The sequence below is a fragment of the Diceros bicornis genome, chromosome 24 (genome assembly GCF_020826845.1).
Source record: "Diceros bicornis minor isolate mBicDic1 chromosome 24, mDicBic1.mat.cur, whole genome shotgun sequence".
Taxonomy (NCBI): Eukaryota; Metazoa; Chordata; class Mammalia; order Perissodactyla; family Rhinocerotidae; genus Diceros; species Diceros bicornis.
The window spans coordinates 8,332,778-8,348,378 of NC_080763.1; the positions used below are offsets into that span (position 1 = coordinate 8,332,778).

General features: G+C 37.7%; 1 protein-coding gene across 8 annotated transcripts in view; it reads left to right on the plus strand.

The window, feature by feature from the left end:
• The window catches only part of KIAA0586 (KIAA0586 ortholog), a 133,375-nt gene that overhangs the window by 54,014 nt on the left and 63,760 nt on the right, over positions 1–15,601 (plus strand). For all 8 annotated transcript variants that reach the window (XM_058567021.1, XM_058567024.1, XM_058567017.1 and 5 more), the window contains 6 exons: positions 1,763–1,962; positions 5,550–5,709; positions 6,144–6,363; positions 6,938–7,191; positions 8,211–8,287; positions 12,751–12,885. In XM_058567021.1, coding sequence (XP_058423004.1) covers positions 1,763–1,962; positions 5,550–5,709; positions 6,144–6,363; positions 6,938–7,191; positions 8,211–8,287; positions 12,751–12,885 — 1,046 coding nt within the window. The remainder of the gene's footprint in view (positions 1–1,762; positions 1,963–5,549; positions 5,710–6,143; positions 6,364–6,937; positions 7,192–8,210; positions 8,288–12,750; positions 12,886–15,601) is intronic.

The window sequence follows — 15,601 nt, forward strand, 5'->3', positions numbered from 1 at the left end:
CATCCCTCCCACCCCAAATCTCCCTACTATTTTCCATAGCACTTTGTATGTGTCTTTGTTATAGTAACTATCAGATTGTATTATGATTAGTTTACATATCTGTCTCACTCATTAGCCTGTAAATTACTCAGGATTCGGGATGTTTCTCCTTTAGTGCCCAGCCCTTGACTGACACCTAATAAGAATTTAGGTGGTCACTGAATGGATAATGAGCCTCTTTCTTTATGGAGCCCACATCATTCTCTTCTCCTTCCTCCTTCCTCTTCTTCCTCTTCCTCCTCTTCTTTCTACTCAGCCCCCTCCTTCTCCCTCCTTTTCTTCCTCCCCCTCCTCCCCTCTTCTTCTTCTTCCTTCTCCATCAGCTTTTTGGAGGTATAATTTACTTGCCATAAAATTCTCAATTCTAAGTGTACAGTTTGATGAGTTTTGATAAATAAACACAGCTGTATATTAGCCACACAATCATGGTATAGAAAAACACTTCCATTATCCCAACAAGCATCCTCATGCCACTGTGCAGTCAGTTCCTAACCCCTCCCATGCCTGCTGGGCCCTCACAACCCCTGATCTGCTTTCTATCACTGTATTTTTGCCTTTTCTAGAATTTTATATGTATATATAATCATACAGTGTGTAGTCTTTTGTGTCTGTCTTTTATGTAGTATAATGCTTTGACAGTTATGTTTTGTGCATGTAGTAATATTACACTGTATGGATATACCATAATTTGTTAATCCATTTACCACTTGAGGGACATTTGTAGTCTTTTAGGTTTTGGCTATTATAAATAAAGCTGTGATATGAATATTTGCAAACCAATCTTTTAGACACATGTTTTAATTTCTCTTGGTCATATGGTAAGTAGATGTTTAACTTTATAAGAAACTGCTAAATGTTTCCAAAGTGGCTGTTCTGTTTTGCATTCAAACTCCGGAGTAAATTGCTCTTACTTATCCCTCAAAAAGTGATCCCAAGACATCTGTATCCACTTTTTGGGGCATCCTGGATATTGCTGCCACAGTTGTGCTAATTAAGGAGTACTCTTCGGACAGGTCACGTCTCCATCAAGTTGTATAGATCATTGTTTACGTATTTTCCACACACAGTTTTAGAAATGTAGCCGCATTACTTCTAGTAAAGTCTGTTAAGGAAGTTTTACTGAGTTGTATGTACATTCATACAAGTGAAAAGTACAACCCATTTGGAAAATTAATATACCTATACAGCTTCTGATTTCAAGTACTTAAACTACTGTAAAAGTTTGAGGAGGATTAGCATGTAATGTTAGTAATGGATGTATCTGAGACTAGAAAGAAGAAAGGTTTGTCTTCATATTTATGAAGCAGCTACCATTTCTCTAAAATCCCCCCACAGTCATTGTGTCCTGTGTTTTGGCCAAAATCTGTCACAGGGTTTCCTGTTGCCCTACTCTTGGAAATGTGGATTGTTTTCAGATGAGAACATTTAATGTGGATGCAAATCCTTGTTATCACTAAATTTCTGGTGGTGGGGGAGAGGCCATTTAAGTAAATTTGCATCTGGGTGTTTTCCTCCCCTTTTTGGTTTGTTTAGAGAGGATGTTCATTATGTAAGTTATCGTCTTATTCTCTTTCATAATAAGTAGATTTTATATTTTCATTTTTATTCCTCCTCCCACCCCCTCATACACATATGTTCGCATCTCTGAAATTTTAAGAATTAAGGTTTGGATGGCAAGCATATTTCTTGCACATTTATTCTGAAATTCTTTCATTTTTTTTAGTGGAAGGAACAAGCAGTGGTGCCCTCCAACTTTTTGTTGATGCCGGGGTCCCTGTGAATTCAGACATGATTAGGCATTTTGTGAATGAAGCTCTTACTGAGACCATTGCTGTCATGCTGGGTGACAGAGAAGCAAAGAAACAAGGTCCTGTTGCTGCAAGTGTTTCTGGGGATGTTTCAACAAGCAAAACATACTTGCCGGTAGGCGTGACACTCCTTCAGGACTTGGCGTCCTGGGGAATTTTTGATACATTTATTAAAGAACAGTAAAATGGACACATTTTAAATTGGGTATCATAAGATCAGAGTTTGTGGTGGAGATTGATTCTTTGTTGCTATGATTCCAGTAACATTTTCCCCAGCATTTTATTTTAAAAACTTTCAAGTCTATAGAAAATCTGAAAGTATGATACAGTGAACGTCTGTGTACCCTTTACCTGTATTTACCACTTGATAACATTTTGACACATTTTCTATATCTGTCTTTATATGTTATATGTTATATATTCTTTAAGAATGATTTGAACGTTGCAGATATCATGACACTTCTAAAAGCATCAGCAGTATCTCCTAAGAACAAGATGCTCGCTTACATAACCAAAACACCGTTATCATACCCCCCAAATTTAACATTGATATGTTAATACTATAGAGTCCATGTTCCAATTTCCCCAGTTGTTCCAAAAATATCTTTTAAAAGCTTTTTCTTTTTTTTAGTTTAAGATATAGCCAACAATCACATGTTGCTTTTGGTTATTATGTAAACTGATATTTTTAATCTTCAAAAGAAAGTATATTTTAGGCACTTTTGTTATTGTTTGTTCAATAAGCCTTACTATGTTAAATAGTTTTTTTTTTTTTTAATAATTTTATTTATTTTTTTTTCCCCCCAAAGCCCCAGTAGATAGTTGTATGTTATAGCTGCACATCCTTCTAGTTGGTGTACGTGGGACCCGGCCTCAGCATGGCTGGAGAAGCGGTGTGTCAGTGCGCGCCCGGGATCCGAACCCGGGCCGCCAGTAGTGGAGCGCGCGCACTTAACCACTAAGCCATGGGACCGGCCCTGTTAAATAGTTTTTAATCTATTATAGCAACATGGAATTATACAAAACCAAAATGTACTCTGTATTACCAGCTGTTTAAAATTCCATAGTCACTTCTGATCCTATAGATCATGAATACACCATTTTATATAGATGAAACATTTAAATTGCCTCATCTGAGGTATAAACATAAAGGTAGATTTGAATTTTATGGAGATTGGTGTAATGTGATTGGCGTGCCACAGATTTGGTACATGGGTTTGGTCTGTGCTTTGTTAGCTCAGTGGTAACACATGCGGTGCAGAGGTTGTCAGGGTTATGGTTTACTCTGTGCTAAGTAACTTTGGTTTGATTTCTGCCCATATACTGCATAAACTTTCATGAGGGTGATTGAGTGAGAAAATGTAGAAAAATCAGTATAAATAGGCGGTATATGTAATTGTTGAGAGCGTGGACTTTGGAGTAAGGAAGATCTGAATTTGAACCCTCAGTTCTATTACTTGAGCCTCATCCGTATAATAGAGATGAAATAGTTAAGAGTTTGGGGCCGGCCCCTGGCTTAGTGGTTAAGTGCGCACGCTCCGCTACTGGTAGCCCGGGTTCGGATCCCCGTGCGCACTGATGCACTGCTTGTCCGGCCATGCTGAGGCCGCGTCCCACGTACAGCAACTAGAAGGATGTGCAACTATGACATACAACTATCTACTGGGGCTTTGGGGAAAAAAAAAAGGAGGAGGATTGGCAATAGATGTTAGCTCAGAGCCAGTCTTCCTCAGCAAAAAGAGGAGGATTAGCATGGATGTTAGCTCAGGGCTGATCTTCCTCACAAAAAAAAAAAAGAAAAAAAAAAAAGAAATACTTAGAGTTTAAATGACTGTGCTCTACCAGAATCTGCTTACTGAGTATCTAGGAGGGCAAGCACCCCTCTCCCACTGCCACGTTGTTCCTTGTCTTCGGAATTGTTGTGGCTTTTCTTGGCCTTTTGATCTTCCAAATATATATATATATATATTTTTTTTTAATTTTTCTTTTTATTTTTTCCCCCAAAGCCCCAGCAGACAGTTGCATGTCATAGCTGCACATCCTTCCAGCTGCTGCACGTGGGATGCGGCCCCAGAACGGCCGGAGAAGCGGTGCCTCGGTGGGCGCCCGGGACCGAACCTGGGCCGCCAGCAGCAGAGCACATGCCCTCAACCGCTAAGCCAAGGGGCCGGCCCATGATCTTCCAAATATATTTTAAAATTAGTTTCCAATTCTATAAAAGACTGTTGGGATTTTTATGGGAATTAATTCAATTTTGATTGGCTTAATTTGGGGAGAACTGACATCTTTATGATACTGTATCTTAGCCATCATATTAGATTTTGTTGGAAGTTTCAGTGAGAAGATATATGAAAAGAGCTTAATCTAGTGCGTGAAACTTGGTAAATACTCAGTAACAGATAGTTTGTCATCATTGACCATTACCATCACTAGTGGAATACCTTTAGATCCCTTCATGATGATGAGTCAGTAGCATTATATTTGACAACAGTGTTCTTATGCTATAGGTTTGTGCACTCAAGAAGAAAAAAAATATAGTGTGTTTGTTTCATTTAAAAATCAAGGCTAAGAATATGCTAATTATTAAGCAGTGCTATAGAATTTCTAATATGCTTCATGGTTTTTAAATTGCATATCAATTTGCAACTCATAATGCAGAAAAAAGGCTAATTACCCCACTCAATAAAGTCATTTTAGAATGAAAAGAAAGAGACAAATAATGTATTTGAAAAATGAGCAAAAGACATGTCCAGAGAGGTCACACACAAAAAAGAATACAAATGACCTATATACATATGAAAAGATGGTCAGTGTCACTGATAATAAGAAAAGGAATCGCTGAAGTCCCATTTTTACTAATCAGATTGGTAAAACTCTGCAAGTTTGATAACGCTCTTGTTTAGCAAACCTTGGGGAAATGGGAGTTCTTATACTGTCTGGTGTTAGTGTAAAATAACACAACCCTGTAGAGGGAAATTTGGCAATATGTATTCAAATTAAAAATGCAATTAGCCCTTTAACCAAGCAGTCCCATTTCTGGGACTTTATTCCATAGATAATCTATATACATATGAAATGACTTAGGTCACGATTATATTTGATAACTCTGGGGAAGGAAACCAGGTGGATAGGGCATTGGTAGGAAAGGAGACATAATTTTCCCTCTCATCCTATTGTACCTTTTGAATTTTGAATCATTTGTATGATTACCTATTTAACAAATTGATTTGAAAGTGTTTACTTTTCCCTTCCCCAGTCCTTCATGCTGTCTTCATTTCATCCTCCTGCTTTTTCTTATCCTTCCATTGCTTTTTACAAGCTCTGTTCTTTTGTGCTAAAAGGCTGATCTTTGATATCTTGTCAATTGTTTAAAATGCTTCCTTTCTGTTATGTGGCCTAGCCGGCTTGTGTTTGGGTTTGATCTTCAGCTGTGTCTGTTTAATCTTCCTCTCTCTGTTAGAAGAGGGAGCCTTAGATTTCCTCAGGGCCTCTTTCAGAGGCAGAGCTATTTCAATTGCCTGAGGCCTTCGGCAGGCTAGGCTTGAAACTAATAGCTGGAGGTTCCAGAGCCAGAGTATTTAGGGCTCCATTTTTCCCCCCATACATTTAAATTCTCTGTAATCTCTGAATGAACTCATTTTATTTTTTCCAATTACCTTCATTTGGGTGGTTATAAGCGCCATTTATCTTGTTTTATTTTAGGCAAGAGTGTGTACCCCAGTGGCTACCCCACAACCAACTCCTCCTCCCTCACCTTCTTCACCTCCTAAGGAGTGTGTGTTGGTAAAAACTCCAGATTCTTCTCCCTGTGATTCAAATCATGATGTAGCGTTTCCTGTGAAAGAAGTATTTGCTGAAAAAGGTAGAAACCTTATTTCTAAAATTCAGTTTTAATTTTAGCAACTATTAAATAAAATTTCATGGTTTGTTTTATAAGATGCTTTATAGATTAATATTCACATAGCTGTTACTTACTAGCTTTTAGTAAATCATTTTTTCTTGCATCAAAACTAAGGAATTGGTTGCCACTTTTTAATATATAATCTCATACACCCTTAGACTACTTTGAGTTCATGGTGGTGTTAAAAGTGATGTCTTTTCAAGGTTATTTTCTCATGCTTTACTAAATTAATTTGGGCATTTTCCCATTAATGGCCACCATCATTGTTATTAATTACTATTGCCATTATTTGTATGCCAAAATGTTAAGAGATTTCTGAAATAATATACCTTACCTTCCTATGGACTTGTTTACTGACTTTCAGCATTTTTTTTCTTTTTAAAAAAAATCTTTAGGAAATGATATGCTTGCCATGACACTTGTTAACACTCCGACAGTTACCCCTGCTACCACACCTCCTCCTGCAGCAGCTCTTACCCCAACTCTGGCAGAGATTTCCACTGATAAACTGAAGATATCAAGCCCAGAGCTTCCCAAGCCATGGAGTGATGGAGACCTGCCACTGGAAGAAGAGAATCCTAACTCTCCGCAAGAAGAACTTTCCCCAAGAGCTATGTAAGCGATAGCATGTTCACTTTTAGTAACTGTGCATTTCTTCTTAAGTTGACTTATATAACCCATTGGAAACATCAGAAATTATAAATGAAGCTCTATAAATCACAAGCTAATTGATACTTTAGTGGAAAGAAATTTCATAAATTTTGTTTTTAAAATTTTACCAAATTTATTTATATCTTCAATTCTTTTACTTAAAGAATTGACTTTATTTTATTCTTTTATTTATTTAGATTTTTTGGGAAACAGATTAAAATAAAGATATCTATCATCTTATTAAAATAGAAAATGATTTCTTCCCAGTGTGAATCTTCGTTTACCGTGATCAGTTGACTTTTATAGTACCATACATCCCCACGTAGATTTACTTTATGGATGATAGAACTTTCTAGATGGTCTATGATTAAAGCCTGAAAACTATTTTGGAAAAATGTCTTGTTAATTAATTATCGTAGTGCAGATTATAGGAATACTTTGCTAAAGGAGACAATACCTTTGAATCTGTTTTTCAATATCAAAATTATATAAGCCTTCAGTGACCCAGTACGTTCAAAATATGTCTTTTTCTTCTTAGTGTCATGTCTGTGGCCAAGGATGAAGAACCTGAGAGCATGGATGTCACTGCTCAGCCTGCACCTCCAAAGCCAGCTCCCTTTATGCCACTTCCTGCTGGCACCAAGGCCCCTTCCCCCATACAGGTGCCGAGTTCTGATTCATCAACAATGGAGAGCCCCTTGAGCGTTACTGTCACTGAAACTGAAACTTCAGATAGACCTATCTCTGAAGGAGAGATTTTATTTAACTGTGGTCAAAAATTGGCTTCCAAGAGTAAGTTGACTTGTATCAATTGATTTCACTGGTTAGATAATGGTAATTTCTAAGTAATACCTAGATTATGATATTTTCTAAGTAGTACTTGTCTGTTTTAAGTGTTTTTACTTAATTTTTGAGATTTAACATGGTATAGTAGAAAGAACATGAACTCTGTGCAAGTTAACTTTTCTGGACCTTAACCTCAGAAAGTAAAATCTCCCTCATGAATCCCACCCTCTAGAAGTAATATCACTCTGAAGAGTTTGGGGTATACCCTTCCAGTCTCTTCTTTTTTTCTATGCTTATTTATATGTATTTATACACATATATTTATATGTGTATGTATTTTTACCTTTAAAAATAGGATCATACTATACATATTGTTTTGAAACCTGAATTTTTTAACCTAATATATTGTAGACATCTTTCTATATCAGTACATTTAGCTCTATCTCATTTTTTTAGTGTCTGGGTCATCTATTAAAACAATGCCGTATTGATGGGCATTTAGATTGTTTTCAGTGTTTCCATACTGGACATAACTCTCCAGTGACAATCCTTGCACATATCTATCTATCTATCTATCTTTGTGCACTTGTCTGATAACCTCCTTAGAACACATGCCTAGCAGTGGAATTGCTGAGTCAGAGTAAGCGCTTTTAAAGTAGCAGTGCGTTGCCAACATGCTCTCCAGAAAGGTTGATCAGTTTTTAATTACAGCAATAGTGTACAGAAGTGCCTGTTTCTCGGTTTCATAGTTACAGTTGATGTCTATAGTTCTTTTTAATTTCTTAATTTACTTAAGAATTTCTTTAATTTACTTAAGCTGATAAGTAAAACAGAAATCTCGTCTATGTTATAAAGTGTGCTTTTTAAAAAACTGGTGAGATTGAGTAGCTTGTGACTTATTATTTATGAACCTTGCCAGTATTTTTATTGTATAAGTTTAAATGTAATGTTCTATGGCTTTATGGTCAGATTATTTACTAAATTTGTTTCTTCTTTTTTCTAAATTTTTACATTTTAATTTCTAGTTTTAGGAGATGGAGGATTATATCTGACAAACCTAGATGATAGCTTATCCAGTACTCTGCGTGATTCCCTTGAAATGGTAAGAAATGGTTGACTTCCCATTGAATTCTGACATGATGAAAATCTTGATGAACTTGTTGCCATTGATCAGGGTGTTTTCTCAAATATTTGAATTATAGACATAAAATTAAATAAAATATCCATGAAGGAATTTAAGATGTCTTGCATATCTCATTACCATATTTGTACATTTCATTATCATAATTGTGAGAAAGAAAATAAAATTGTAATTAACCTCTGTAGCTCCAATAGTTGAAAAATACACAGTTAATGTAATTAGGGAATGAAAATCTAGCTCAGTGCAAATTGTCACATGGATTTGTTGCCTTTACAATATTTCAGGCAGGACCTTAGCTGTTTAAACCAACTCTCTTAGAATACATTTGTTATTTTTCCCTAACTGTGATTATAAATCTTTGTGCTAAAAAATAATTGAATTCAGGGCCGGCCCGGTGGTGCAAGCGGTTAAGTGCGCGCACTTCGCTGCGGCGGCCCGGGGTTTGCTGGTTCGGATCCTGGGCGTGCACCAATGCACCACTTGTCAAACCATGCTGTGGCGGCGTCCCATATAAAGTAGAGGAAGATGGGTGTGGATGTTAGCCCAGGGCCAGTCTTCCTCAGCAAAAAAAAGAGGAGGATTGGCAGATGTTAGCTCAGGGCCGATCTTCCTCACCAAAAAAAAAAAAAAACAAAATTTGAGTTCAGTGGCTTAAAAAAAATACTGAAATAGGACCCAGGGGTACTAACCCTTCCTAGTTATTATCTAGCTCTAGGAAGGAAAAATTGGCATTTAAAAATTTATCATACAGAAATGATAGTAGAAATTTTGTTTTGAAAACTATTAAGGGATAGAAATCTTTACTTTTTATATATTTTTAAACAACCTAAGCAAGGAAAGGTAATTGTACTCAACTTTCATCTACATTATCCATCGTCTTTGCTAAGCATTGGTGCTATTATTGCTTTTTTTAAAAAAACTTATTTGATAATTTTTGACATATGTATTTATCTGTAAAGTCATTACTATGATCAAGATAATGAACATATCCATCATCCATCACTCCCAAAAGTTTCCTCATGCCCTTTTGTAATCCCTCCTTCCTGTTTCTTATTGTTCCTCTCATCCCCCACATCTCTCCCAGCAGCCACTGATCTACTTTCTGTAACAGTAGGTTAGTTTTCATTTTCTAGAGTTATATAATAGAGTCACATGGAATGTATTCTTTTTTTGTCTGGTTGCTTTAACTCAGCATAATTATTTTGAGATTTATATATGTTGTATTGTGTATCATAGTTCATTCCTTTTTATTGCTGAGTAGTGTTCTATTGTATGGATGTAGCACAATCTGTCCATGCACCTATTGGTGGACATTTGAGTTTATTCCAGTTTTTGGCTATTACTAGTAAAGCTGCTGTGAACGTTTCTGTACAAGTCTTTGTATGGACATGTGCTTTCATTTCTCTTGGGCGAATACCTAGGAGTAGAATGGATGGATGATATGGTAGGTATATGTTAAACTTGCAGAAAAACTGTTTAATTTTATTTGCTAAAATTTTGTGTAGACTTTTTCCATCTGTGTTTTATATTCCTATAAATATTTTTGATCTTTCCTCAGGCACACGGTTAAGTACTTAGAGATAGTTTTAACCTTTTGAGTCTTGCTTTTAAAATTTATTAGGCAAGACCAGAGCAGTCCTCATTCTAGGGCTATTTATTCCCCTCTATGGAGGGAAGACCCTTCTATGGACTCCACCTGATGCCTCATAAATGAGGCTTTCCAGCCTGGCTGCTGGGAACAGCCGTTAATCCAGGCCCTGCGTGAGCATCAGGCGCTGTTATATCCGGTCCTTTCTCAGGTGCTTGTCCCTCTAGCCTCGTGTAATTACCTCGAATGCATCTGCTGATCAGTACTCAGCTTAGTACTCAAAGGGGACGTTCTGCAGATTGCCAGAGTTCTCTCCCCATGCAGCTTTCAGTTTTCTGGTAGTCTCTCTTAAGAACTCTAGCTCTCTGGAGTTTCAGCTCCTTCTTCTCAGCTCAGGGGTCCACTGAGCTCTGCTGGGTTCTCCCCACTGTGCCCCAGCCTGGAAACTCTCCCAGGCAGTAACCTGGGGCAGTCACAGGATTCTCCTCCTCTGTTTCCCATCTCTCCAGGTTCACTGTCTTTTGTTACTGATGATCCATTCTTGAAATGTAGTTTTTCATATACTTTCCATTGTTTTAGTTATTTCAAGGGGTTGGGTAAATCTGCTCCTTGTTACTCCATCTTGGCTAGAAGTAGAAGTCTAGTTGCATTTTTATCTTTCCATTTGTACCATTATATGTGATTATGATGAAAACAGAGATTGGTGTACTTTTGAAAAGTCATGTCCTTCTCTCCCTTTAAAATCATAATGCTAGAAATTTCTTTAAAGCAACCTATTCAAGTGATGTAAACTAGGACTATATGTTAAATTTAGCAGTGGAGCTTTTAAAAAACATACATGCTGGCCCCATTCTCTGATATGTTAATTCAGTAAATTGTGAGGGTTGTGGGGTGTGCATGTGTGTGGGCAGTTAGAAGCCTAGGCCTGTATGTTATGAAAAAGCTCCCAGGTATTCTGATGTGCATACTTAGTTGAAACTGTGTGACTACTCATTTTACTTTGAGTTGAGTGAGGTTAAATCACTTGTCTGTGTCACATAGCTATTTAGTGACAGATCCACAACTCTTTTATATGGATACATAATACTTTTTCCTTTCATTTAAGCTAATAACTGTAAATTTTGAGTTTTAATAGGGGCTATCTGAATTCTAAAGCTTAAGTTGCAGGGAGCTGGGTGTGTGTGGCAGGCATTTGTCAGGTCCAGCAAACAGCTTCAGAGGCTACGTGGCATCTTTATACTGTTATAGATACTTAATAGTGTAAAGATGCTGAATCTGGAAATTCATATATCCAAGTAATAAGAGTTTGTTAAAATAATTTGCTTTACTACATATAGGAGTATGAAATAATTAATGAAGGAGATTTTTGATAAGATTTTAATGGAGCAGTTACTTTTCTAACAGTAATTATTTATTACAAGTAATTGAGTTCATTGTGAAGACAGTGGAAATCACTTTTATAAAATAATATGGGCGGAAGGCATAAATGAAATATCTTTATTTTTAGAGAAGCATTATACTAACATTTGGACTACTTAATATATCATTATGGCATTTTTATTCATTCTTAGAACTTTATTAGGGTGCCAAAGTGCATTTAAGTTTGTTTAAAGTAAATAGCTAAACTGAACCAAGGCTAAATTATAACATCTTTCTTTTTCTACTTTTGAAACTAAACTCTAATTTTGATATTTTTACTAAGCCTAAATCACGTATGCTACAAATTTATAATAAAGTCAAATGCAGAAGTACAGTCTTGAAAAACTGAGAATAGCTTGAAGTCATGTACCAGTAGGCATTTATCTGTATACAGTTGGGGGATAAGGACTTGTAATCCAGAGTTAATAAACTTTATTTCGTTAGAAACAAAATACTTAAGCAAAAAATACTATTAATGGAATTTAAAATCATGTTAATACTTGCATTTACAAGGGAATCCAGTTTCTCTGACTCTGAGGCTCACATTGTCCCTCAATTTTGGGACAGGTCTATTTTGAGGCACCAAAAAGCCTAAGCTGGGGCCGGCCCCGTGGCATAGCGGTTAAGTGTGCGCGCTCCGCTGCTGGCGGCCCAGGTTCGGATCCCGGGCGCGCACCGACTCACTGCTTATCAGGCCATGCTGTGGTGGCATCCCATATAAAGTGGAGGAAAATGGGCATGGATGTTGGCCCAGGGCCGGTCTTCCTCAGCAAAAAGTGGAGGATTGGCATGGATGTTAGCTCAGGGCTGATCTTCCTCACACACACACACAAAAAAGCCTAGGCTAGGTATTGAATGAGGGCTTTCAGTACCTTTTCCCTAGCCAAGTACCAGAGGTCAGTGCAAAGGCAAAGGGAACATTGAAGGTCTATAGGTGCCTTAACATATTTCTGCAGTTTTTCATTTTTGCCCGGGGTCCAGGACGTGCCATTACTACAGTGCTCTGCCCCCACTGCCACACTGTGGCTTTGCTTTATGTGCTGCATAATTATGAAGCAGGAAACTGTGAGCCAAAAACTTGATAACCTGTATAAAATATTTGTGAATCATTGTAACTCAGTCGCATGGGATGGGGGTCCAATTTTCCTGTTTTTATAACAAACCTCCAGTTTAAATGTAACCAAATTATTTTATACTGTTTTTTATATTTGAGGCAAACGTAAAGGGTTTTTAGTGGAGTTGAAGGGAAATGAGAACTAAATGAAAAGAAAGAGTTCATCTTCTTTCCATAAAGTGCTAATATGACCATTTTCATTGATGGCTGCTAAGTTTTATTAATCATAAATTGAGAAATGCAAATGTTTGATAGATTAATTTTTACTTTTTGTCGTACTAACTGTCTTTATATTTCATTTAGGAAGATGATTCTCCCAGTGAAGGACAAGTGACTAGGATGCCCCATAAAAAATTTCATGCAGACGCAATTCTTTCTCTTCTTGCTAAACAAAACCATGAATCATTAGTTTCACAGCAAGCAGTCTATCATTCAGAGGTACTTTTTAACCTTAATGATTTTTTTTTTTTTTGGTTAGATCTAAATACTGGAAAAAATAACAAAAATATTCCTGCTTTTAGTTAAAGCATGCTAATACTTCGATTAATTTAGGTGTCAGCCTTATAGTAACTTTAATCTGCAATCATAGAGTGATAGAGTTTTACAGCTGAAGGGAATTTAGGCCATCTGTTTCAACCCCCTTGTTCTACACTTGAAAAAAACTGAAGATCTTTCAAATGATTTGTGAGGATCATTCATTCATTCTTTCTTTCTGCATCCATTTACTGAGTTATCTACTATATGCCAGACACAACCTTGGAAAAGATACAAAGATGATCAAGTCAGGACCCTACCTTTAAGCAGCTTATAGTCATATAGGGAGCAAAGGGCTTAAACAGTCACTCTACAGTGTGATAGCTGATCAAATAGCTGTATTAATAAGTGTACATGAGCACAGAGGAGGGAAAACTCCACTTGAAGTTGGATGACACTCTTTACAGGATATGATATTGATGTGAGTCTTTAAAGATCCAGTAGGATTTCGCCAGGCAGCAATGATGGGGAAAGATATTTCAGAAGCAGAAGTAGCATATGTTAAGGGACAAGAGCCAAGAAAGATTAGGGCGTATTTAGAAAGTGTGGAAAATCTCAGTATGACTAGGACTTTAGATAAAGAGATAAGTCTGGAGAAGTAGGTTGAACCAAATGATCGTGAAGAACCTTTAGGCCATGGTAAGACTTGGGCACTGTGGAGCCTGTTAAGATATTTTGGGCAAGGCAGTCATAAGCTAGAGATATTTAGGAAGGAGTGTGGAGCCAAGGACAAGTGAAGCAAAGGTGGGAGACCTATCAGAGCACCATTGGAATAGTCCAGAATGAGAACGTGAACAAACACAGCTAAGCAGAATGGGAGAGGGAAGACGTTTAGATATGAGTATAGAAATGATAGTAATCCATCACTAGTTGGGGGAGGTTGTGGTTATGTAGTCGTTGGCTTAGAAATGCAGAGAGAAGAGTGCCAAGTTTTTGGGGAGAAATCATGAATTTGATTCAACACATTAACTTTAAGGTGCTTAATGAAATTCCAGGTGGAAAGGGACAGTATAGTCACTCAGGCTGGTTGATGATAGAGATGGGGCTAGGATTCTTGATCTCTATTTAGTGTTCTTTCTATTGTATTTGGTTGTCTTTGCTTGAACAAGTGTGAAACTGGTTTTAAACAAGCTGGAGATCTGAAGACTACACAGGACCCAAGGAGATGGCTGGTTTTATTTTGTTAATTTTTATTCTTAAAAATTTATATTCTTAGGAAAGGTAAGGGAAGAAGATGTGAAACTTAGTAATGGAAAAGTATCATGTGTGGTGTGGGAAAGGAGTCTCATATAGTGAGAGAGCAATTTATTAGTACCTACTTAAGTTATAAACGCTTGTGCCTTTTGAGCCAGCAGTTCCACCTCTCATCATCTGATCTAGAGAAGTAATTCCTCATAAGTGCAAGAAAGAATTTTACTCTTATTATAGTTTGAATAGAGAAAAATTGAACCAATCTAAAAATGCTTCAATAGGAGAATAATTAAACTATGGTATGTAAAAAGGATACAGTAGATCTTCGGGATTTATAGTTAAGTTTTAAAAATCAGATTGCAGAATAATACATATACACACCTCAAAATGAAATACACATGCACATGCACACACATATGCAAATGCTTAGATACTTAGAAAAAGATTTGGAGAGGGTAAACTTCCAACTTCTGGGCTTCCAGTCTAGCCGGGACAGCACACTAACAGAGGCTGCCAGCTCCCTATTCCCAAATCAACCCTGGAGTAACTATAGAAGTAAGAAAAAAACCATTGATTCTGAGAACTAAGTAAAAATTGTGAAAAACTGCTGGGAAAAATTGATGGCTAACTTGACCTGGTGTGTGGGAAGAGAGGGGCTGCATCCTGAGGAGGAGGGTGGTTGGAGGGGGTTGGTGAGGAATGACTGGAGCAAAGTGCTACTGTCATTGCCTCTTTCCCTCATCGCCTTGAGGTCATCACTGCTTGGCCCTTAGCCATAGAGGTCTCGGCAACAACCCCGGCTGCAGATATTGGTACCCCAGAGTAACATCAGGGAGCATGGAGGTCCAGCCGAGGTAAAAAGTTACAGGTGAAATCGGAACCAGGAACCCAGGGCATTCGTTCCTTCACCCTCTTTCCCCTCCAAACCCCAGGACGGGAGTACAGAACCTCTCAAAGAAGCTTCTTTGTAAGGTTTAAAGACACGACAGTCACCACAGGAACTGAGTGGTGAGTAGCAGCAAACGGCAGTGGCCATGATCGAAGGTGGTTCTCTGCTGCCGGAGACTCCCCTCCCTAGCTCATCTCCTCCCCTCCCTAGCTCATCTCCTCCCCTCCCTAGCTCATCTCCTCCCCTCCCTAGCTCATCTCCTCCCCTCCCTAGGGCTCATCTCCTCCCCTCTTCTTAAATTCATGGAACAGACTATTAACAGACAGTTAAATAGTTTAGCAGTTACCAGTGCCCTAGAAATTTGGTTCACGATAGAGAAGGTACTGTATATTGCACAACATTCTATGTGGTAGTGGCAGAGTGATGTAGGCCTTGTGAAGTGTTTCTCCTTAGTTGCTAAGGAAAATGTATCTCCAATTATTCTAAACTTTGCCCAGGAGTCTCCAAGGGTTTCATATTAATTGCAAAACAATCCTTTTC